The following is a 25,823-nucleotide window of genomic DNA, read 5'->3' as shown; positions in this document are numbered from 1 at the left end:
CATTTATGGCACCCTGTTTTCCTGCGCGATGCTGTGCAGAACCCCACAAGCTAAAACAATGTTGCAGACTTTTTCTGCCGTGTATGGGTCCCCCCCCCCCCCGCTGATGCAAGACAGAGCCATCTGCCCTTAATCAATCCGATGGAGAGCTCCACCGTGGCCCGTGCGTATACGTGTGCACTGTTGTACCGGCGCATAGAGGTCTTCTAAAAGAGGCAGATCTGCCATTGCTGCTAAGTGATCAACTGATGACTTCTCCTTCTCCTGTTAAACTGATTATATGCTGCACCGTAAGTCCACACTGACTCGAAAACTTGCGTACACGAATTCAGACCAGACGTGAGATTTTATCGCAGCCTACGCTCACATTCAAATTGATAAATGCCTTGCTTTATGTAGGAATTGGCGTACGCCCGTCCTACGCCTGTTTTAGGTCGTACGCACGTTTCATAAATGAGGGCCACTGTATGATTGGTAGTTTCCCATCTTTCCATCTCAAATTTTGTGTAACTCTGTGAATGTGAATGTTTTTTATTCTTTTAACGAATCTGGATGTGAAACTTGTTCAACTATTAAAAACTATCCTTCCAGTTTGTGGTCTTGGAGACGATCATTCTCCTGCAACTCCTCCTCGTCTTACATCCTCATTCTTCTCCCCATTTCCCATCTATACAAAGTTACAGTTTCATACCAAATCACTTGCACTTTCATCTTCACCCTTTGGTACCTAGCTCCACCTCAAGCAGCTACAACAGCAAAATACTGCTTAGACAGTTATGCAGCTCGCTTCTAAATCTAGGAATCTTTGTTAGTGAGTGAGGCCACCGGCTGTCTGAGTCAGATGTGGTAACCTGCATGCGCAAAAGACGTCAAACACAAGAGCCTCCTTGAAGACTACCTATGCCGCTCTGGCTGCGCCTCTGTGCAGCAGCGAGGGCGATAAAATCTAAACGGGAGTTGCTGATTGTATTTAGCCGCTATGGAGGTCCGCGACGCCAGCTACCAGCAGCAGTTTAGCCACCAATAGGTGACTGCGAGCCAGCTACAGTCACAGCCAGATGACAGTCCTTTCAGGGGCCATGTAGTGGAGTTTAGCCAGAAAAAGTGACCCTCATGTGGCGATGACAGTTAAGTTTAGGCACCAAAACGACTAGTTAAGTTTGGGAAAAAGATCAAGTTTGGATTAAGACATTCTCAAGGAACGAACGAGCATTTCCTGGGTGAAAGTATTTTGTTATTGCCACGAAGTGAACGCTGCTCTCCGGCTTGAAAGCACTGGGTTTTATGTTGATACTAGGCATGGGCCGGTATGAGATTCTGACGGTATGATAACCTTCAGCAAAAATATCACGGTTTCACAGTATTGCAAATACAGCTATAAATGTATTATTATAAATGTCTGGGTAAAAAAAACTACTTTTTTTCCATTGAACACAATGTATTTTATTTTGAAACACTGCACACTGGCAGGCAGAGGGATTTCTAAACTGCACTTTCTGTCCTTGAAGACTCATTAAAAACAGCTATAGCCTACCTTAGGAATGGTATGACAGGCCTTAATTTCCCTTCTGCTGCTATTTTGCTGCTACCAACCGGATGTTATAGCTCCCTCACACAAGGAGAACATGTGGGCGATATATTACAAGAAGTTAACGTTACATGCATTACTAGTATAATTGTTTTATTCCATTCTTTGTAAACAATACCAAAGAATACCCAAGTATTTTACTATTGCTACTTTTACGTAAGTAAATATTCGGATTACCTCTTCCACCACTTGCGGAGCTACTGGTGAACCTCTCCAGGTCCATAGGAAGGAGTAAGCCTACACCTATGATTTTATATATGTCAATGGCCTACACCTGTAGACCTGTAAGACATACCAGTAGCTCCTCCCAGTGGGCAGAAACTGTCAGTACAGGAAGGAGGTGCCGCAAACTATTGGGTAGGAGAGGTCATTACCGTGTTCACCACAGGGCCTGAGACATATAGCGGTTCTCCTTCCGTGCCTGACAAACACATGCTTTTCAAAACACCATGAACAGGCCAATCGTGCCGTTGACCTTCTGGTAAAATTACTGAAAATGCTCCATGCGTGTTACTCTGTGCTAGAAGATGGCGGAGTCGGATGGCGGGGATTTTGCTTCGAAAAATCTACAGAGCAGGTAAGTGAAGCGGAGTGAGGAAGTGGTGTGTCCACGGTGTTGGACTGGTCCCTCGGTGTTACCTTCAGCGAAGCCTCCAGGACACGGCTCCGGGACTGCAGCGCTATTCGAGCCCCGCTGGATCGTCCCGGAGTCGCTGCTAGACTCCGGGAAACACCGAGGAGCTGTCCGGGCCTCCAGGCATCCACACTGCATGCTTTTAATATCCATGCACAGCAGAGTTGAAATTAACTAATGGTGTCATTTACAGCAGTAAACACACCTAAATCACTGCAGCAGGCTGTTAAAGTTAGGTGCAGACAACAATGTAACATTAACTGGAAACACTTTGCTAAACAAAGTTGCAAATTATGAACAGAAATGGTAAAGTGAAAGTCTGTTTACGTGTTTTTTTTAAATCACATTTTGAATGTCATCACATACAACACCTTGACTGATCAGTCCTGTCTAGAGACAGGTCGATACTGATATCGATATTAGAGAGTTTAAAATGTAATTACAATATTGGCCTATCAGCCGATAGTTTAACATAAGTGCACAACATTTAGGATCACTTCAATGTAGGTGCTTTTCAACAGTAGACATGTCACAGTAGGAAAATTGCAGGTGTAAATAATCAAATTAATGATGCTTAAGCTAACACTTGTGCTCCTCCTACTATGGCAAGTCAAAATGTCTGCTGTTAAAAAAGTGACTCCTGTGACCAAGATCTGTAATGAGCGGGTCACTTTACAGCTGAAAAATAAACTTGGTATGGCTTTCTGATGGAAAAACTATTGTATTGGCATAAACATAAGATGAGAGCTGTTTTCTAAGTGATTTTCTCTGGCAGTGAGAATATCTTTAGACTGCAGACAGCACAACACTTTGCACGAGCCATCAGAAAACGTACAGGTTCTTCTTGCCTTCCTAAACCATTTTCATTTAAACAGACACATTATTAAAGGATGTAAGAAACTCACTAGCTTAGCAACATTAAGGCTACAAACGGCCCAAAATGGAACCGTCCTTTAATGCAACAGCGTACAATCACTGGAAACATTTTTGACACTTATCGGATGACATATATGCAGATACCGATGTAGCTGATATTGGTTGTTAAAATATAGTGTGGGTGTTATAATAACGTATGGTGTAGATGGCCATAGTGACTTAATACACAGTAGGTCTGGAAAGTACAGAGAAGTTGAATAGAAAAATGATAAGTGTGTTGCATATTGTATTGTTTGATTCATGTACTCACATGCCTAAATGCTTCAGTGCTTTAATCCATTTTAATGTAATATTTTATGACCTGATTTCTGACCGGTATTAAATTGTGATCTGAATATAAAACTGTTGGACTCAAACTTGCATGTAGTGTAAAGATGCATTTTTGTCATCTGTAGTCTGTATTCTATGTGATTGGATGCCATTTTTGGGTCTCCTTTAACAAACTAGGTTGGCAGAGGAAGTGCCAACAAAAACTAAAATAGCAGCTGTCACAGTACAAGTGTCTGATGTAAATTTTACTTGTGGAAATATTTCTACTTGAAGTGATGTCAGGAAGCTCAATACTCTCTCAGGTTAAGTTTCTTCCTTTTTAATCTTAAAGTCTGAAGTTTTTAACTGTTAATGTTTTTTGACATTTCTGTCCCTGGTGATGTCACAATGCAATGTGGTTTTCTGCCACTAAATGTTGTTTCTGCACACTGAGATTTTGTTTATACGTACCTGTGGTAGTGATCATGCTTCTTACTGGCTGATTAATTTCTGTTTTCTATGTGTAGCAACAAATAGTTGAAGCAGAGGGATGACATTTCTATTGATAGCAATGTTGTTTCTCTCTTGTGTGCAGCACTCTCACTAATGCAAAGACACTGTACACTAAAGATTGCATTTCCTCTTGGCCGACTGTGCCAGATTAGATTACATTTCCATCACAGTATTGCTGTGTGCATCAACGCCTTTAACATTAGATATCTACATACAGATCACATTTATAATAATATTCTTAAGCTAAACATCCTGCTCGGCCAGAATATTATGGCTTTTAGCTGTAAACATTAGATTGAAGAATTGACATAGTCTCCAAGTTCAGTTAAGGATTTAAGCCCTGGAAAATATAAGTGAGTTTTATCATGTAGGATCCCTTGATTTACTGATTGTGACAAGGCCCTTTTTTCTTTCCAGTATGGCTAACAAGAATAGCACCCTGCGCTGTACATTCTCGGCCTCAAGCCACAGTACCACCCTCCTCCAGGGCTTGTCGGTCTTGCGTGCTCAGGGCCAGCTACTTGACGTTGTGCTGGCCATCAATGAGGAGCGCTTCCAGGTCCACAGAGCTGTGCTGGCCGCTTGTAGTGATTACTTCAGGTTAGTCTAAAATCACAAGACCTTTCGCCTCCATTTACATTTTAAATTGGAAGCACTTAGCCAGTGCTCTTATCCATAGCAATTTACACCAAGTGCACTGTTAGAGTATGCTGGAGTTCACAGATCAACTGTATTATAAGCAATTCAGTTGGGAGGAAGTTAAAGGAGGGAGAAATGTGAAACTCATAGCAAAATGCAAAATGATGCACTCACTTGCGCTTGTTTTCTGTCATTTTGTCTTTGATCATAGCCATTATACTTCACTGATTTCCTACTTATTATAGAAGTTGTAGAAAGATGTATTCCAGATATTGAAAGCAAGGACATTTTAAAATGATAAATTATTAAACATATAAACTAGATAAATCTACAAATGGGTGATGTAATAACCTAGCCAAATATACTTTCATTAGATGGTAGTTTTCAATTAATCTGCATACATATCATTGCTAATAATAATATAATTTGACTTAGTTATGGAAACTCATACAAAACTAATGCCTTGCATTTAGAAGAGATGGAATTATAAAAAAAAAAATATCATGTAGTTCACTGACCTGTTCTTGTGTTACAGAGCAATGTTTACTGGAGGCATGAGGGAGTCGAATCAAGATACCATTGAGCTGAAGGGTCTGTCCGCCCGTGGGCTGAAACATATTATTGACTTTGCCTACAGTGCAGAAGTCACTTTAGACCTGGACTGTATTCAGGATGTCCTTGGGGCAGCTGTGTTTCTCCAGATGGTCCCAGTCATGGAGCTGTGCGAGGAGTTCCTCAAGTCAGCGATGAGCGTGGAGACCTGCCTGCACATCGGCCAGATGGCCACTACCTTCAGCCTGTCTTCCCTCAAAGAGTCGGTGGATGCCTTCACTTTTCGCCACTTCCTCCAAATTGCAGAGGAGGAGGACTTTCTGCACATCCCCATGGAGCGCCTCGTCTTCTTCCTGCAGAGCAACAAACTGAAGAACTGTAGCGAGATTGACCTCTTCCATGCCGCCATCAGGTGGCTCCAGTATGACGAGTCTCGCCGGGCTCAAGCCAGCAGTGTCCTCTGCCATGTGCGCTTCCCCCTCATGCGTTCCTCTGAGCTGGTGGACAGTGTTCAGACGGTGGACATCATGGTGGAGGATGTGCTGTGCCGCCAGTATCTCCTCGAGGCCTTCAATTACCAGATTCTTCCCTTCCGACAACATGAGATGCAGTCTTCACGGACACTCGTACGTTCGGACGTCCTGTCAGTCATCACCTTTGGCGGGACACCCTACACTGACAACGACCGCACAGTGAGCACCAAGGTGTACCATCTCCCTGACATCGCTTCCCGCCAGTTCAAAGAGCTGACAGAGATGGAGATGGGGTGCAGCCACGCTTGCGTTGCCGTACTTGATAACTTTGTGTACATCGTTGGTGGACAACACTTACAGTACCGCAGCGGCGAGGGGGCGGTAGACAGCTGCTTTCGCTACGACCCACATCTGAGCCAGTGGCTGCGCATCCAACCTTTGCAGGAGGCTCGTATCCAGTTTCAGCTCAACGTGGTGAATGGACAGCTGTATGCCACTGGAGGGCGCAATCGATCTGGCAGTCTGTCATCTGTAGAGTGTTACTGCCCAAAGAAGAACGAGTGGACTAATGTGGAACCATTAAAACGCAGGATTTGGGGACATGCAGGGACTCCCTGTGGAGAAAAGCTGTACATCTCAGGGGGTTATGGCGTCTCGTTGGACGACAAGAAAACTCTTCACTGCTACGACCCAGTATCAGACCAGTGGGACTTCAGAGCTCCCATGAATGAACCCAGAGTGTTGCATGCCATGATCAGCACCAAGGATCGGGTTTATGCTCTGGGCGGTCGCATGGACCATGTGGACCGTTGTTTTGATGTGCTTGCGGTCGAGTATTATATTCCAGAGAACGACCAGTGGACCACCGTCAGTCCCATGAGAGCAGGGCAGTCTGAGGCGGGCTGCTGTTTACTGGACAGCAAGATCTACATCATCGGCGGCTACAACTGGCACCTGAACAATGTCACAAGCATCGTGCAGGTGTACAACACAGAGACAGACGAGTGGGAGAGGGATTTGCACTTCCCAGAATCCTTTGCTGGCATCGCTTGTACACCAATTATTATTGCACAAAACACCACAACTCGAACCATCTGACCTTTGACTGTGAAGATTTTAGTGTGTGTGTGTGTGTGTGTGTGTGTGTGTGTGTGTGTGTGTGTGTGTGTGTGTGTGTGTGTGTGTGTGTGTGTGAGATGGCCTACACCTAAGCAGCATTACTCAGGTTTGTGTATCATTTTATATCCTTGCATCCTTATATCCTGTTTTGGCCAATATGTGTTTAACCCACAGACTGAATTTTATGATTAATTGATTGGTAATATTATCTCCAAATGAACTGTAAAGATATAGTTCTCTTCCGGAATAGCATTACCTAAATGTATAACACTTCGTAACAAAACATAATCATAATTCAGTCTGTAAAAGTGTTATAGTTTTACCAATGAAGGGCTGAAGTTTCCGACAGCACAAATTGTCTCATGTTTGAATGAAAGTTAAATTTGGTTTGCAAAGGTATTAACAGACTTAACTTTATTATGTTAGACATTATGATTGTACGGTTGTAAAAGCGTTGTGTATTTCTGTTTGTGTTCTTTTGTGTTTGTTTATTATTCAAACAACCAAGATAACTCAAAATCTCACTGTTGTACGTCTCCTCAAATGCACTAATCAACAAACCACAATGCACAGTAATGATTGCAGAAATGAGCATGAGTAGTGTGGAATCACATATTCCATGTGGGTGTTATTGTTTTTTATTGCTACTACCCTGACACACTAATTGTTCTCTCAGTCAACATAACAAACCAGTATGGACCTTCTAAGGCAGCTACATAAATCTTTTATGTGTGTGTCAGTTGTAATGTCAGTAAATGTGTGCTGCTCTTTATGTGCTACATCTTGTGTACTACACATGCTTTGTCCTTTGACTAACACAATAAGGGGGTCACAGGTGATATTTAATAAATGCAGATGTAATATGTAAACTATTCTCAAAAGATCAAATTTCCCCAGAAAAACTACTTAAATGATCCATTTGCCACGTTTGATACGGCTCGTGTTTTTATTTTGACTGCATTGCTGCACTTTTCAAAGCAGTATTTATCTAATTCTGCTGCTAAAGTTATTAATGTACTTAATATGTGCATAAGGAAGAAGCAAGCTTAGAGTTCTTGCTTTTCCTTTTTCAATGTGATCATCTACATGATGGTGAGGAGTGTCCTTTGCAAAACATGTTTCTCCTGTTGCCTTAGTGTGTGTATATGTTTTCTGTTACCTGTACCAGTAAAAGCACATATTGTTGAAGTGCAATACAAGGACTATCCTGTTGTCAAAGGGGAATGTAGACATTTGTGAAGCTTTATGTGCATCATTTTATTAAAGGTGTATCATGTTTTAAAAAATACCCTTCAGGTGCTTTTTCTGTTCTTATTTTGATATGATGGTGAACTGAAGCATAATATCTTTTGATTATGAAAGTGAAACTGTTGTATCCAGACTCCAACAGACACGCAAAGGAAACTTACTGTGCAGTTTTACTCAATTTCTTTAGGTCTATAGAATGCCTGAAAGTAGCAAAAAAAATAAAAAATACCTGCTACAATTCTCAGAAGCCAAGTTAACGTCTTAAAATGTCTTGTTTTGTTTGACCAACAGCCCAAAACCAAAAGATATTCAATATACAGAGATAGCATTAACCCCAAAGCATACATCTAACACTAGATTTTTCAAACCTTTGTGTCATTTTTGTTCTGCTTCTGAGTCAAAAGGCAACATTTGGACGGGAACATTTGGACATATGATATAGTTTGGGCCATGTTCTGAGGAAATCTGGCTTTCAGTTAACTTCTCAATTCAGACAAACAGCATTTGTGTTACACCTATGTTAACTGTTGGAAGTCTCAATTATTATCTACATCTTTCCTATTTGTTTAGGTAGGTGTGGCTATATATAACCAACACCAAAATGTGTTCATGGATTTTATATGTTGTCTTTTTACAACAAAACAACAGCTATATTGATATGGATGTTAGGATTTGGATGTAGGCAATTCTTTATTAGATTGTGACAGAGTAAGAGTAAGGAAACAAGGGGAGAAAGAGAGAGCGGACATGCAACAAACACCCCTCGGTCGTCCCTCTGTCAAGATGATACTCAAACTACTGAGCATCATAGACAATACCTCTCTAACCCTATTCATGCCTCCCTGGATGAATACAGGAGCACCTTCAGCAACAGACTAACACCACCAAATTGCACCACTGAACGCGACAGAAGAATCGTCCTCCCAGTGCCCATTAGTCTGTACAACTCCTTGCTCTCCCTGCTGGACACTGACGAGGATTATTATCAAATTACTACAAATTGAATCCAGTTTCTTCTCCTACTTCTCCTTTAGTGATCACCATTTCATTCAGTTCATACATTGTTTTCTTGTAGCTTGTAACATTTGAAACATAGCAACACAAATACACCTTTGTTGTGTTTAAACATGGCTTGTAATTTCATTCAATTTGCATTACGCACATTAGTACTTTCATATTTATTTGTTATGAATACTTTTTAAATTGCTATATGCACAATGTATAAAGTATATACTTACACATGTACAGTATGTGTCATTGTTTATATACAGCATATTGGGCACAACATTATCTTATCTTAAACTCACCCTGCCTCAAAGCCGGGGTTACTGTCAACAGCTGATGCAAAATGCAAAGAACATCAACACACCACTGTCGTGCCGCTGGCCGTACGTGATGACGAGACCAAAAGGCCCTAGCGTGGTGTGTAACGTAACATTCCATTGAGAAGAAGAGGGAAAAATGGCGTCCTCTAACAATCCCCGCAAATTTAGCGAGAAAATCGCTTTGCATAATCAGAAACAGGCGGAGGAAACTGCTGCGTTTGAAGAAGTGATGAAAGACCTAAACATCACCAGAGCTGCGCGGGTAAGAGCTGCACAGCCCGGCTGTTTACGTTTTGTTGCATTGCTGTTTGGCAGCTGTCGACCGCTGCGGAGATAAATCTGGACGTTGGGATGCTAAGTAGCTAAAGTTAATATTAACGTCCTCAGCTGCATCGGTTCAACACCATCAAATGATGTGTTCACTTTGCCTGTATAAATCCTGCCAGCGTTATTCAGATATAACAAGCTACTCGTGTTCGGCGTTAACTATCTTAGCTAGCATGCTGGAGCTGGGAATAACGTTAATGTGCACCTGTGCTGGTTTGACCAGTCACTGCTGTCATTTCGTTAGCAAACAAATCGTCTGCCATGTAAATAACTAACAACATGTTCGGAAAGTCAGCTGCTAGAAACTAAATTGGAGCAATACCTCTGAGAGGGCTTAAGTTAGTATTTGCTAGCCAATCAGATGTTAACCTGCCTTCCCAGCTGTGATTTTTCTCCCTGTTAACCATTCACTCAAGATTAACGTGTAACGTTACCCGTTAGATTAACGTCAGATCTGTACCATATTATCTTGCTCATTTATTTATTGTACAATGAGCAAATATCAGACTTGTGGAAAATAACTACAGCTTTAAACAACCCACATGCATCTGTTTCAGTGGCTTCATCTCTACAATTTAATGTAGTTATTGATTGTATGTTCACCTTAAGTCAACTTTGGCAACTTTCTCCCATCAACAGAAAATGCTGCCTTAACCACTAAGGTTGCACTTGCAACTAATGTTTTGATACATTAATATAAAAAAGAATGGCTTTTGATAATTAATCATTTAAGTCATGTATTATGTAATAATGCCAAATGTTTTGGTTCCTCCTGCTTCTCAAATGTGGGGATTTACTGCTAAAAATTATTATTTTTGTGATTGTTGGTTGGACAAAACAAGCTGTTTTAAGACCTCACTGTTGGTACATTCTATGGATTAACACAATTGACTGGTTAATCGAAGAGAATCACAGATGAAAATGATATAATCACGGCCTTATTTCACTTGTTTCAGAAAATAGTGGAAAATGTCATATACAATAAACATACTATTGAACTACAGTACATGAGAGATAAGTTTACAGACAGTTTAAAATCACATAAAACAGCAAACATTTTAGAAGCTGGAACAACTAAATGTTTGGATTTTTTTTACTTAAAACTGAAAGGATTGATTAATTATCAAAAGTGTTACCAATTTATGTTCTGGTGATCTACTAAACTGAAAAATGAATCACCAAATTGTTTAGCTCTATTAACCACAGAATGAGAAATGTCTTGTTTCCAGGAAATGTTTGGGCTAATTGTTGGCCCGATTGCTGGAAAATGATGCACTTACCACACGATACATCAGTGTAAACCTGAGTTGTACTGTCATTTACTGCAGGGAAAAAAACTAAATTAACTAGTCAGTTCTGTGGTCTCTGCCAGATTTCTTTGTGTTGCCATCCCAACATCAAACCATTGCATTTGTTCAGCTCATTATCAACTTCATTATTGTTGAAGATGACTTCCATCACTGTTTTTGTAAAACCATACGTGACTTTTGTGACTGGTTTTGTGTTAAGACACGTGGCTAATGTCATCACAGGGTGTGTTACATGGAAAGACTGTAATTACACCAGCTGTCAGTCAGGTGTCCTTCACATCAGCTGATGTGATTTTTCCGATGTTGTCCGCCTCTTGATTGTTCATGAAACAGCCAATCTGCCCGTCTCATCTTGTTTCGTCTGTCAATGAATGGACTCACTCATCTTTCATCACCACTCTGGACTGGCAGGCATCGTTCATTTTTAGCATTACTTTATTTGTGAATCCGATCAGTCATTCACTCATGCTTTCATGCAATTTTACTTTGCACAGTTGCAGTTACAGAAGACCCAGTATTTGCAACTAGGGCAGAATCGTGGACAGTACTATGGAGGCTCACTGCCCAATGTCAATCAGATTGGAAATGGCAACATTGACCTGCCTTTTCAGGTGAGCCCTTAGCCTTTCTCGGCTGGTAAATCAATGGTTTGTTCTCGATCGGTGTACCTTTTTTAGCTGTTGGCGATAATATTGAACATTCAAAGGTTGCAGTTATCTGTAGTATTCGTGAAAGATTGGCTCAAAACAGAGAAGTCTGCAGGCTTAGCTTAGTGTAGGATTGCCGTAAAGTGTTCAGAAATGAGCTGCTGGTCAGAGATGCATAGTCCGACCAGGTTTTATCACGGTTCAGGAGCGAGAGGAAGCCAGAAGTGTGTAATATAAGGTATACCAGTTCTACCCTGCAGTGTAATTTGGTTCCTAAATTTTAAAGTATATCATTGCTTGTCATGGCTTTCCATCTTTAAATACATTTGCCAACTCAAGCATCAGTATGGGTGGCCCATGGCTTGACTCATTTTTAAAATGAACACATTTGCACCATTAATCCTAAAACATACTAAGACGTAGTTTTGTGGTAAGCTGTTTTGCTGGCCTCATTCACCTGATGTGTTCACTCTAGAACTCGGTACTGGATACCAGCCGGACAACTAGGCACCACGGGTTGGTGGAGCGTGTTTACCGTGACCGGAACCGCATCACGTCTCCTCACCGCCGGCCGCTGTCAGTCGACAAACATGGACGCCAGATATCCTTTTTTTTTTTTTTGTGGAAACGTGATGTTGTGGATGTTTTGACTGCATTACTTTGAGGCTTCAGAGTGTGCTTGAACTGTGCACCTTCAGTCTGTTGTTGTAATTAAGTTAGCATGTTTAGGGACATAACATTTTGAGTAGTTTTGAACAGTGTCAACACAGTTTTCATATGATTTAATACTTCTCTAGCGTTATAATTTACTTGGAACTCCAAATTCTCACAGCCAGAAATCCAGTGTTATATATATTAGGGCTGGGAATGTATTGTGATTTATTTATTTTTTTTTAATGACAATTTTTAAAATGAGATTTTTATTTATTTAATTGTTTTACCAATGGTTAACATAAATATTTCCTGTGTATACAGTACCGCAGACAGCAACTACATCATATCAGTTTCCAGCAAAACAGGCCGAAAGCAGAAAATGCAAAAAAAATACATGTTACGTACTTCTTTACAAATGAAATAAATGTCAGACTGACTGACTGACATGTGATGTGCACTCTTTTTAGAAAACAATTAGTTTTTTTTTTTTTTTTAGAAATGTCTCATGATATATTATCTCTAGAAGTGTATTATTGAACTTTTAGTTTTTGTTAAAGATGAAAAGAAAATCGCAATACTCAATACTATCGAATCGCAATACTTCTGGAATCGCAATAAATGAAAATCACAATGCAAAACGAATTGGCACGCATGCACGCGCGTGAAAGAATCAAATTGGGACAAAAGCATGTCATCCCAGCCCTAATATACATGTTGTTTTTGTAGTTGGAATGACAAACTTGATCTTGAATTCTTAACTGGGGATCTAAATTATATGGGAGGCTCCTCCAGCTCTGGCTGTTCATTTACGTTAGCCATGCAATGATATACAGGCAGGGCTAACATGACGACCATGCTTTACAGTCAATAACAATCTTCCAAAGATTTCCAGGAGAAATGCACTTTTACCTGTCAAAACATCTGTAATTAAAGTCTGTATGTGTATAAATGTATCACACTAAATACACCCTTAAAGTGAAACGAGTCATGTCCCAAATGGGTTTTAAAGAATTAATTAAAAAAAAAATAACATTTGAGAACTCAGAGCGTAGCAGTGCAGATTTGCCTGATTCACAAACGGTGGTTTCTCAGTTGTATGTGTACAGTAGGGCTAACACATAACAAAAACCACCACATGTGGTGATAGAGAGATTATCAGCCATAGCTCTGCATTGTTCAACAGATTTTGAACAAAGGGTGAAGCGAATTGTTTGTTTCACTACATGTAGCCTGATATTGAATCATACAATGAATTGCTACACTCCTGTTGACAATATTATTCTTAGAAACGTATTATACCCCGTTTACACGTACATGGTTATTTTGAAAAACGGAGACAATTCCCTTTGTTTGTGCCCTTCGTTTACACGCCAACGGAGAATTCACCTCTGAAAACGACTCTTTCTAAAAACTCCGGCCAGAGTGAAGATTTTGGAAAACTTCGTTTGCATGTAAACTGAGGCAAACGGAGGTTTAGGCACCTGAGGAAGTGAGGAAGAGAAGTTGTTGCTGTTGTATTTTCGGGATTCTGATTGGCTAACGTGGGCTTGAGCTTCTCGTTACACTGCCACCTACAGGTTTGGCATGCTCTTGACGGCATAAATACGCGGGTACGTGTAAGTGCACACTTTTCTGAAAACTGACCGCTGTGCATGATGTTATTTTTGAAAACTGAGAGGTTGAAATGTCCGTTTATGGAAATAGCCGGCCACGTATAAACGTAGCATTAGATGACAAGACACTGATGCCTTTTGGCAAGTAATCGGATCCCAATAACACTTGTGTGTGTGGTCATTTATTATCCATTAGGTCGAATCAGCGGACAGACATGAAAGTATGGATTAGCTGAGATGCATTTTAAATCTCTACTTTATTTGCCTTAACTAAATTCACATTGACAGCTGTCCTTACAGCTCAGTTTACCTCTCCCCACCGCCAGACACTAGCTGGAGAAGGTAAGCCACCTCCCCTTGTCCATTTGCTAAAGTGATAACTGGGACACAACCGGATAGAGCTCAATTACAAAAATGTAATTACATGACGTGCATTTGTGCTGGTACAAAGATACACAAAGAAGGCCACATATTTAGCTGTATGTCAAATAACAGTCTGTATAGAATGTGTAACAGAATGTGGTTCTTCATGAATGTGATGCTGTAGAATTTGCTCTCTGCCAATATTCAGGATTTGGCAGTGATTTTGCAGACATCTCCTCTTTCTAACACATACAGGACAAATTCGGACTCTGCCTTACACCAGAGCGCCATGAATCCGAAGCCCCAGGAGGTGTTTGCAGGGGGATCACAGGAGTTGCAGCCTAAACGAGGTAATGGAAGATCCAGTTACAAAGACACAAAGCCGCTTTTATTTATTAATGTGCAATGTACTGATGCAGGCGGAAAACCTTAAATGACATCAAAGCGTTGATGTCACGAAGAAGTAGATCTAGACTCTTAATTAAATAATTATGGAGTAAATGGATACTGATCTCAGGCAAAGAACTGCTTCAGCCTGCTGCTACAGTACTCTGTAGAGAAGTAACATCTCTGAATGGAGCTGACCCAGGATGGTCTAGAGAGGACGATCAATAATTCACTGATTATCCATGGATTATGTCTTTTTATGTGTGAGCCTCTCGTATAATGAAGCCAAGATTGGCTGGCATCCACTTAGTCTGTGTGGTGGTCACCTTGCTATTTTTAGACACTCAGGAATCTAGTGCACAGCACTATATCCTGGTTGACTGGCTGGGATATTGATGACTCATTTCTTGCACTGATTGTTGTGCATTTTGTCATAGCAAAGCAACTGTGTCTTGCTGTTTCACTAATTAGTACTGCTGCTAACAGTGCCTGGGACGGAGAATTCAGAGTCAAATGCAGACAAGGATGCGCAGGAACAGCTGTGGGATGGCGAGAAGGTACTGACCAGAAAAGGGAAGGGCTAACAAGATGTGCACTTTTTATGATACTTGTGAACCACGTCAGACTTACAGCTTGATATTATGTTTTCTACTCAGGATGATTCATCAAAGCCCAACACGTGTGATGTCCCGGGAATCAAGTGAGTATTATTCTTTATAGTAAAACACCACTGGGGCATAGCAGCCTGTCAGTCACACAGCCATAAATAAGTCATACTGTAAGTGCACTGATACAACACAGCTGGTCTAGGTAGACCGCAAACATGCTGGAAAAGCACTTTAACACGTTGCCTCTAGTGCTATAGGAAATAATCATTATGGTGGTAATGCCACAATTAAAGTAATTTTGTATTTTTAAGTAATTTTTATTCTATTGGTATTTTATTTCTTTTTTTACTTGCTAATTTTACTGTTACTTCTTTTAACAATTTTATCATGTGAAAGGTGCTATATCAAATACACATTATTATTATTATTTATTATATATATATATATATATATATATATATATATATATATATATATATATATATAAAATAAATAATTGATAAACATCCAAGTAAAAATCCAAAGGGTGCTGATCCAGGTAAGACCGTTATTCAGGCATAGTAGTCAGAAGTATAGTGACATGGGAGTAGCTTTTCTCCGTCTGACAGAACTTGTGTCTTTTAGTATATACCCATCACCAGACCAGGAGTTGAACCCGTCCGTGCTCCCAGCTGCACACAACACCGGTGGTTCGCTGCCTGACCTGACCAACATCCAGTTCCCCCCTCCACTGTCCACCCCGCTGGACCCCGAGGACACCGTGGCCTTCCCCTCCCTCAGCTCATCCAACAGCACGGGCAGCCTGACCACCAACCTCACCCACCTGGGCATCAGTGCTGCCAGCCATGGTAATAATACTGGACTACTCAAAAACAGTAAAACATTCTACACCTAAATGTACATCAGGTGAGGACGCCCTTGTGTAGTGTCCGCTTAACTTTGATCAATAGAATACATGTTCCTGGGCTGGAGGTGACATTGATCGATAAAGGTTTGTGTCCTTTTTGAACAGCATCAATTAGTCACTGAATACTTGATGTGGAAAAACCCTAATCACCATCACAAGAGTTGTGAAACGTGTGGAGATTGATGTCTTAGTCAAATGAATGTGATTTTACATGTATTTTGCATCCCACACATACAGTGCAGGCGTCAGAATATACTTTTCAGCTGCACACTTAATTGTGAATTTGTTTTAATTAAGTTCAGTTAGTTGATGGAAAAATAATTTCCATTCATCCATTTTTTGTTTATAAAAATTGGATGAATTGGCCATAATATAGCAGCTCTTAGCTTAGCTCAACATCTTTGTTGACATGGCCGAAAATCTTTAACTGTGTGTTTTTGCATTTTGTATGTATTTGTTCAAAATTACAATTAATTAATATTTAGCTTTGTTGAAGTTCTTTGCTTGAAGAGTTGTCAGTCTTCTTTTTGCTGCTGGTTTTGTTTTTACTTTACAGCACAAACTTGGTTTGATTTGAGTGGGACACAAGGAAACCATGTTTTTGTTTTTTTTCCTCGCCAGGGATCCCCACCTCCTCTCAGCCCACCATGACTGTGACGGCACAGCGCCGGCAACCACCCGTAGTTCCGCTCAGCCTCACCTCTGACCTCCATCTCCAACAGTCCCCACAGCAGCTTTCCCCCACCCTCTCCTCACCCGTTAACATCTCGCAGGTAAGGCTCTGCTCGGCTAACTTAGTTGTTGTGGTGTGCAATTTTTTGTTTGGCTGTTGTCCCCATACAGCTGGCTAAAGAGAGTAGTCAACAAATGCCTATTTTTACACAAGTATGTCTCCACACTATTAGCTATGGTGCATGAAATGTGCTTTGGGTGGTGGTTTTTATAATAGTGGAACAGTCAAACTACATGCTCAAGCAACCTGCCACTGGGAGGAAGAAGAGCTGAAATTACATTCAAATAATCCTCCAGTAAATTCAACATATCACTTTTTATTAGGGCTGCACGATATGAGGAAAATATCTAATTGTGATTATTTTGACTATTATTGCGATATGTTTCACGATATTGGAGGGAATGATCATTTTTGTATTGTTGTTCTCATATTCATTGAAAAATATTAAAATTAAAGAAATTAAAATGATTATAGTGTGAGGTTCTGTACCAAACAAAGATTCTTTCTTTAGGCAAGGCAAGGCAGCTTTATTTGTATAGCACATTTCAGCAACAGGGCAATTCAAAGTGCTTTACATGAAAACGGATTAAAAAATTAAAAACCGATAAAATACGAGAAAGAAAGTTACAGTGCAGTATAAGAAATTAAACATTGAAGAGCAGTTAAAACAGTTAAATGTATAAAAGCAGATAAAATAGGAATTTCTCTTTATATGCTTATATAGATTGTTATACAGTGTCAACAATGCAGCTTCAGTATAAGAAATGAACAGTTATTTAAAGAAAGGCAACATCAAAAAGATAGGTCTTCAGCCTTGATTTAAAAGAACTGAGAGTTGCAGCAGACCTGCAGTTTTCTGGGAGTTTGTTCCAGATATGTGGAGCATAAAAGCTCCATACTTCTTTAGTCTGTAGGATAGAATTTGTAGGCCGGGACGTCTCTGCAGCACCACAATTCTTAATTCAGAATAGTTTAACACATATTTTGGCTTTAACAAATATTGCGCCCCCCTGCGATTTGGATATTGCACTAGTCATATTGTGATTTCGATAAAATTGTGATTAATTGCGCAGCCCTACTTTTTATGGGACGACTCTAAACAGAGTCCATGTGGGTCTTTCCTCAGGTCGTACCAACAGAGTCGTTGACCCTGGAGCAGCAGCTCTCTCAGTTCCCGCTGTTCAACCAGCTGACTGCCCAGGCCCAGGCTCAGCTGCTCAGTGAGCTCCAGAAGCAGCAGCAGATCCTGCCGCAGGGCATCCAGCTCATCACCTTGCCAACTCTGGCCTCCCCTGGTACCACTGCAAGCAGCCCCTCCCCAGACAGTCAGAGCCAGACCACCGCCAGCATCAGTATCGGCTCGGTAAGAAACCAGAAAATGGAAGCAGAGAAATCTATACATTTTATGAAATGACTGGAACCAGCTACATTCTTCAGCTACACAGAACATACCCCAGTAAATATCTTCACATCCTTTTTATGATACTGGGCTTTGACACTGATTTGTCATTTTGTAGAACTACTTACCTTGTTAGGAGAAACAGTATGTCTTTACTCTTGACTACCAAATAATTATCACTTTTTACTTCAGTTACCTTCAAAGCAGAGCTTTTTATTACTTGTGGTATGTTCACGTTATGGAAGATTCCTGCGAATCCTTTAAAGACATACTATGTAACTTTTCCCTCTTCGGTCCCCCTACAGGTTGTCTCATTGGAACTACAGCCGCGCAAGCTGTAGTACCAATGAGACAACCTGTAGGGGGACCGAAGAGGGAGAAGTTGCATCGACTGCCTTTTAAAGGGGTGATAGAATGATTATATAGGGTATTTTACACTGTTCCTTAAAGTCTCCTAATAGGGGATGTAACATTGGTTGGGCTGAAAATTGCCCGAATGCTACTTTATTAGGCCCTTAACTACCCTGTGAATATGGCTCTATTTGGAACAAGAGCTTTTCTTCCAAATATGGTATGCTCATGAATATTTAGATGAGCTGCGCGCTGATTGGTTTGAGCGAACCCCATAGAAACACATTGGAGACGAGACAGCAGGTCTCATATTTCAGACACTGCAAAGGTATACATTGTTTGTCGGGCTATTTCGTTTAAATTAAATTCACTTCTGAGACTTTTTTAAGCGAGAGATCAACTATATAAAGCTCAAATATGGGCCGTTTTATGAAGATTGATGGCTAATTGCAAATTTAGTAAGACGTGTCGGACTTTAGGAGCTCCACACAGTCTGACGAGAAAGCGGCAACCTCCATACCCACTGAAAGTCACCGTTTCTCGATTACTGGACGACCGGGGCTCGGGGCTCCGCGGAGCTCCGGAGCTTCAAGCTAGGCTATGTGTCCCATTTAATCCTATGGGAAAAGATTGTTGCTACACTTTCGGCATAACTTACGTATATTTACAGTTTGAATTTCGTCACGCCACCTACATAACATGTACCCAAAGGTCTTATAAAGCTAACAATAGTGTCCGATTTGAATTTAATGAATTTTTGTGAACATTAGGGGTTTCGCTAGCTGCGACTGTCCCTCCAATCCTATGTTTACAGATCGCGGCTAGTTAGCTTCACTTTCAGCATAATTAAAGTATATTTACAGTTTGAATTTCGTCACGCCACTTGCATAACATGTACCCCAAGGTCTTATAAAGCTAACTGTGGTGTCCGATTTCAATTTAATGAATTTTTGTGAACATTAGGGGTTTCGTTAGCTGCTACTGTCCCTTCAATCCAATGGGTAAAGATCGCGGCTAGCTGCAGGCCCTGGAGCTCCATCAGGGCCTCGGCATTTTGTAGTCCAGTAACTAAGAAACGGTGACTTTGCGCGGGTATGGAGCGCCGCGGGCTTCCCTTCGTGACGGAGATCCAGCTAGCTCACAGCGAGCCGGTGTGTCTATGAAGTAGGACACACCGGCCGGCGAGGCAGCACCGGCCGCTGTCACGTAGCCTGCTGAGCTCCTGCTGAACTGCGACACACAGTCGGACAAAATTTGCAATTAGCCATCAATTTTCATAAAACGGCCCATATTTGACCTCTACATAGTTGATTTCTCGCATACAAAAAGTCTCAGAAGTGAATTTAGTAAGACCTAGCTAGATTCAGAAGACTAAGCTGACCTCAGGTCAGTGGTGTAGCCTATGCAAATGTTGGGGCGTGACAAAGACTAGGATTTGGGATGCTTACGTCAGCTTCCAGCTTTGTTGAGATTCGCCCGTTTTCAGCGGCAGTTTCAAAATGTGAGATTTGCAGTGGATAGGGGTATCAATGGGATTTTGAGCTTCTATGCATGTCTTATTTACCCACCGAACTGTCGTTATTCAACTATGACATCGGTTTTGCATTCTATCACCCCTTTAAAGCTGACTAATTATACTCACTATTTAGCATTTGCTATCGTTTTGTCAGCTTATGTGTGGGTTCATTTCCAGATATAGTTGGTTGAATGTGTGTGTACTGAAGAATGACATTCGCTGATATAAGCTAATAAGATACAGAATTAAACCACTTGAACTTTACCATTTAATTAGAGTAAGACCAGCAAATGTTACTATTCCACAATCACATTTCCCAGAAGTATAGACAAAACAGCATTGTTCCACAATTCATCTGGTGGTGATTAGTCAAATTTCCCACCTATACACACTAAATGTAATGAGCAGATCCGAAGCTGATGCCCTCTCACATCCCGTCCTTTTAGATTTGTGTGTGACAGCCATGAAGCTTAGTGCTAGCTAACCGTCTTCCCTCCAACAGTACCGCAATCAGACTGGCTCACCAGCCACTCAGTCTCCAACCTCCCCAGGCTCCAATCAAGGCTTCTCCCCCGGCGGCTCGCCTCAAGTAAGGGCCCACCCCCCGAGCTAGCTGCTGTTTTGGGAAGAGCTTTGCGCCTGGGGGAAAGCTAATTGTAGATGAGTTTAGGCTGCTTTTCATCCTCTGTATCAGCAGTAAACCACTCATGGTGTCAACCGCTGCATAACTCATTTCTTCATCACCACTGTCACTGTTCACTGTGTGCATGACAACATGGCGAATTTGTTGATGGAGGCCCTGACCAGTTTTTACACTTAAAATGTTAATCTTTCAGCGAGCAAAATCCAAGTCTTTTTAGTATGCACCACATAAGACTGAAATACTTTCCTCATATGGATGAGCTGCAACACATTCACACATAAAGTCTCCTGCCCATAAACTGCAACATTGTTACTGTGAGACTTCATTACCATCATTCAGACTTAATGATGACATTAGCAGTTTGTATTTTGTGAGTCAAAAGCTCCTGAGCTGCTAGTTGAAGCACAGCGCTAAACTCAAGTTTACATCTGCTATTCACATACACACAAACCAAACACAACGCTCTCTCCATTGGGGGGAAGTCATCAGAGCTTTATCCCGACTCAAACATTTGGCAGAAAGGCAAAGACAGCTTGCTTGTGTTTTAATAATACACTTTATGTGTTAAGTGTTTTTCAAGGTGCAAGGCCACATCGAGAAAAGCAATTACTTTGTCAAAATCTGGAAAAAAAAATGAAAAAGTTATCAATGGCAACGTTGAAACTAAATATATTTAAAATGATTAAATATATTTAAACCGATCATTTAGTTAAAGGTGCCCTGTGGAGTTTTCTTGTAAACAAACAAAAGATAGGTTTACATTCAATGTTACTCAAAAGACAGTGTATTTTCTTGCGGTCTAACAAACGTGTTGAATTAATTTCCCCAGATTTTGTTGGTATTTTAAATCCAGCATTGGTTTTCTCCATGTTTCGGAGCTAGCAGTCTTCTTCTTCACTGTCTTTTGTTGGTGCCTTGCTGCGTATCTTGGCTTATTACCGCCACTTGCACATCAGTGGAATAGTGTGAAGCCATTGGCAGCAAATGTGCATCGCGTCAGGTGTGCGTCCTCTCACACAAGATAAACAAAACGGGAACCCAATTGATAGAAAATTGCTCTATAGCTCTACTAGAGGTCAAAACTTCCACAGGGAACCTTATAAAGTGAGAACCAGCTAACTCAAGTATAAAAGGTGAAGCAAAAAAGGTAGAAAGTTTATTTTGGAAGGTACAGGTAGAGTATAAACCCTTCTAAATTCTTGGCTTCTGTGCACTGATTAAGTCACCTCTGGTTCATCCGTGACTCATAGGCTGATGTTACAAATTGTTAGACTGGGACTCCACCACAAAAAAAAAAAGAGAGCCTGTCACACAGTATTGGTGCTTTGCTCATTGCAAGACTATTTTCAAGGTAAATTCCAGTATTCGTCAACCTGCGCAGGGTTCTCATACTTTTTGTCAATTGTGACGAGCTGGAAAATGACATTTTACTCTCCACCCTGTTGTTGAAAATTAGGAAACGCTGACTCAGTTTCGAGCTCCTACGACTTTCCAAAAAAAACGTCCTAAGAGAAATCATCTCAAACAATTTGTGAGAAGAGTGGCTCCAATACAGCAGGTGGTTGGGTCAGCCTGCAAGTTGCTGTACTTACTGTGGATACGCTACGAAGTTACGCAGTTCAGTATCACAGTTGCTCAAAAACGTGCTTGAAATGATTTCTGTTGAAATGTTGCTGTTTGGAAAGCTGTTGAAGTTGTTCCTACATTTGTCAACTCGCCACAGCAGAGGACTGAAATATCAGAATAACAGTCAGGTGGACAAAACCAGAATTTCCCTTTTTAGTTTGTGTCCTAGTGAACAGGGCTGTCGCGGTGTCCTCTACAGGGATGGGAAAAACAGCCACATGTTCATAACTCCATTTCATGTCTTAGTATTTTTGGATTTTGTTTTTGTCATTTTAGAATTATTAGGTGTTACAGAGCATTACTTTTTTCTAGTGTTTCACCAGCCTCCTCTTTTTTTCTTGAACCGCGACAGCCCTGATCATGACAACCATTTGCTTTGGTCGCTGCTCAGTCTGACAGTTGTGTTTTGCTAGTGTTTTCTGTTATTCCATCGCTGAAATGTCTGCTTGTGGGTCTGCATAACTTGCCTCCTGGCTAATTCTGTTTTTGTGTTTTAATTGTAGCTGCTTTCTTGACATTTGTTCTGAATTTTTATGGCTTCTCTTCCTCCAGCACATTCCCTTGGTGGGCAGTATATTTGGCGACTCCTTCTATGATCAGCAGTTGGCATTAAGGCAGACCAATGCCCTTTCTCACCAGGTGAAACCGAGCACACAAACGGAAAGAAGCCATGACACAGATGTTTTCCTGAGATAGTCCCTGACTTTTACATTTCTGTACTTCGTTTAGCTGGAGCAGTTCAACATGATCGAAAACCCCATCAGCTCCACCAGCCTTTTCAACCAGTGCTCCACCCTTAACTACACACAGGCAGCCATGATGGGCCTCACCGGGAGCAGCCTACAGGACTCGCAGCAACTCGGCTACAGTAGCCACGGCAACATCCCCAACATCATCCTAACAGGTAGCGACACCACAAGTCCATCAGGTTCACTTTTACCTTTTATTATATTTGTGTTTGACATTTTTAAAGTTATGAAATACCCGGACAATCAAGTATTATTTGGGCTCGACTTCACCACAGACTGTATGGGCTGTTGCTGCTGCTAAGCCAATCACACGTCGCATTAAATCGAAGAATGCTTGTGGTGATTGGCTGCGAGCAATTCATCAGTCTTAATCAGGCACAAATTTAATAAGTGTAAAATAACAGCTTGATTTAAAAAATAAATATTTGATACGTAACTAGTACACCGTGCTAGTTACTGTTGAAAATGCAAAATACCTCCTTAACTTTAGTTTAAAACTGTGGAAAGATGCTCTCATGCTTTTTGCCAAACGTGCATTTTGTTTCCCACATGTCAGTAGCCACTTCTTTCTCTGATGTCACGTATCTCAGTCACAGGGGAGTCTCCGCCGAGCCTCTCCAAAGAGCTGACCAACTCTCTGGCAGGGGTTGGTGATGTCAGCTTCGACGCAGACTCTCAGTTCCCTCTGGACGAGCTGAAGATCGACCCGCTCACCCTGGACGGACTGCACATGCTCAATGACCCCGACATGGTGCTTGCCGACTCTGCCACCGAGGACACGTTCAGGATGGACAGGCTGTAACGTGAGAGGCTGACTGTGGCCGAGAACAAGAAGGAAAAAAAACCCACACTAACTTGTGAATGGAGAGAAGCAAAGGGCCTGATGAACCCTCTCCCTCGTTGCATGGCCGTCCAGCTGTCCGACCTCGCCCTTGACTACGTGAAGCCCTTTGAAACGATGCGCCACCAAAAGACAACGGGGAAAAAGACATCCAGTGGCTTGCCCAGGGGAATGGCCTCGCTGTCATTTTGAATGAGATTCGTCGCTCGGCGCTTTCGCTAGCCTGCTGTGTTTACGGTGTACCATTACATGCCACATATATTCCAAAAACGCACATTTTGACAATTTTTTTCTTTATTTTCATATCCACTTTAATATTTGTTTTGTTGATATTTGCTTGCAGCAGGAAGCTGCTAGGACATTGGGCTAAACCGTACCCGTTTTATATTGGCTGTGTTAAAAAACAAACAGAAAAAGAAAAACATAGCACAGCCCTGCAATCAAATGAATCGGTTTTCCCATCATGCCGTAACGGCTTTCTATTTCACACTCAAAGCTTTATTTTTGACAACCAAATGTTATTTTCATCATGTACTGTATGTTTTGATGCTTTATGTATTTATGTTTTATTTATTTAGTTACAGATTTTATATTCCATTTCATAATTTAAATTTGATGCCAAAATGCTCTCTGTAGGCATAGTGTAAAATTGCACTGATGTAATTTGTGTCTATTTATTAATTACTAACATATTTATGTGTTTGTTAAGCTACTTGGTTAATGAAGGAGTGCAAAACCTCCCCATAGTTGCTCTTTGGTGTTGGATGTGCCATTCTCTGATGAAGGACGTGGTAGATGTTGCCATGCTGCAGCCCAATGCTCAAATCTAAATATCATAGTTTTTAGCACAGCTCCAAAATATGCTGTGGGCTCCAGAAATGGGTTGGTTTTACGTCCGTTGAACTAACTTTTTCTGAGAGAAATCTTCAGGTATTTCTATGTAACTAGAAAGCAAGAAAAACACGTCCAAATTAATTTTCTGCCAGTGAAAAGTGTGTGTGTGTATATATATATATATATATATATATATATATATATATATATATATATATATATATATATATATATATATATAACTATAACTTCTTTTCAGTGAAGAAAGCCGTCTGTTTTTAAACACTAAAATCTTAAATCTTTTTAAGTCGTCACTGTGAAATCACCTGATTTTGCCTTACATGAGTATTCTACTGTTCTACTTAAGTGTCTAATGTGACAACGTATTTTCGTAACTTATTGTAACATTTTCTTGTATTTGAGAGGAACTTAACTTTTGGTCAGTGATATTTGTGGTTATGTTGTGTAAGGTTTGACAAATCAATGTACTGTATTTTGTATCGGTACAGTTTATAGCCAAATTGTTGATGTTTTTTAAAGTGGGGCAAAAAACAAAAACAAAAAAAAAGTCATTTAAAGTTTGCGAAGGAGTGCAATTATGGGGAGGCTTTTTGCTCTTTGACAGGGAAACTCTAACAAAAACGCTACTTTGCCACAGAGGTCATCAAAAACAAAAGTATCATGCAAAGTGTAGGAATTTTAATGGCCGAATGGTTGTTTCATATGATGCAAATGCAGTTATTATGAACATGATGTTTTTTATTGAAGAATGTCGGTTTACTCCATTTAGTAAACGGATAAGTGGGTCTGTTTAAGAAAAGTGTATTTGTCATCGCTGTTGGGCAGAAACCTCGTATCTCCATACTTTGTCTTTTTTTCATAAATGAATGGTATTGGTCACCCTTTACGTCTGTCGGTGGGTTTTACAAATCCTTAAACCGTGACCGATTGAGGCGATTTTTATTTTTCACTTTGTCTTAGATCATAGATGTATAGATATATGGCTCAATAAAATGTTTTCAAATCAGCCTTTTATTCA

General features: G+C 40.8%; 2 protein-coding genes across 7 annotated transcripts; both read left to right on the top strand.

Annotated features, from left to right (window-relative positions):
• The first annotated feature begins 1,941 nt into the window (after positions 1-1,941).
• On the top strand, positions 1,942-7,989 carry klhl26 (kelch-like family member 26). Of its 2 annotated transcripts, XM_078258733.1 has the most exons (3): positions 1,942-2,165; positions 4,338-4,520; positions 5,095-7,989. In XM_078258733.1, exons 1-3 carry the CDS (start codon positions 2,116-2,118, stop codon positions 6,680-6,682), a joined length of 1,821 nt encoding a protein of 606 aa, XP_078114859.1. In that variant the 5' UTR covers positions 1,942-2,115; the 3' UTR covers positions 6,683-7,989. The 2 variants fall into 2 exon arrangements, with proteins under 2 accessions (XP_078114859.1, XP_078114860.1); XM_078258734.1 differs by lacking the exon at positions 4,338-4,520.
• A 1,404-nt stretch (positions 7,990-9,393) lies between these two features.
• On the top strand, positions 9,394-24,948 carry crtc1b (CREB regulated transcription coactivator 1b). 5 transcript variants are annotated; one of them, XM_078258729.1, is made up of 14 exons: positions 9,394-9,538; positions 11,408-11,524; positions 12,036-12,163; positions 14,110-14,169; positions 14,446-14,540; positions 15,064-15,134; positions 15,234-15,277; positions 15,810-16,033; positions 16,714-16,865; positions 17,952-18,188; positions 20,594-20,680; positions 22,913-22,999; positions 23,090-23,264; positions 23,700-24,948. In XM_078258729.1, exons 1-14 carry the CDS (start codon positions 9,413-9,415, stop codon positions 23,909-23,911), a joined length of 1,815 nt encoding a protein of 604 aa, XP_078114855.1. In that variant the 5' UTR covers positions 9,394-9,412; the 3' UTR covers positions 23,912-24,948. The 5 variants fall into 5 exon arrangements, with proteins under 5 accessions (XP_078114855.1, XP_078114854.1, XP_078114857.1 ...); XM_078258728.1 differs by having other exon boundaries at positions 15,049-15,134; XM_078258731.1 differs by having other exon boundaries at positions 15,049-15,134; positions 23,666-23,855.
• Positions 24,949-25,823: the final 875 nt, after the last annotated feature.

The sequence above is a fragment of the Sander vitreus genome, chromosome 9 (genome assembly GCF_031162955.1).
Source record: "Sander vitreus isolate 19-12246 chromosome 9, sanVit1, whole genome shotgun sequence".
Classification (NCBI taxonomy): Eukaryota; Metazoa; Chordata; class Actinopteri; order Perciformes; family Percidae; genus Sander; species Sander vitreus.
Note: the sequence above shows the minus strand (reverse complement) of the source record. Positions and strands in the feature narration are given on the sequence as shown.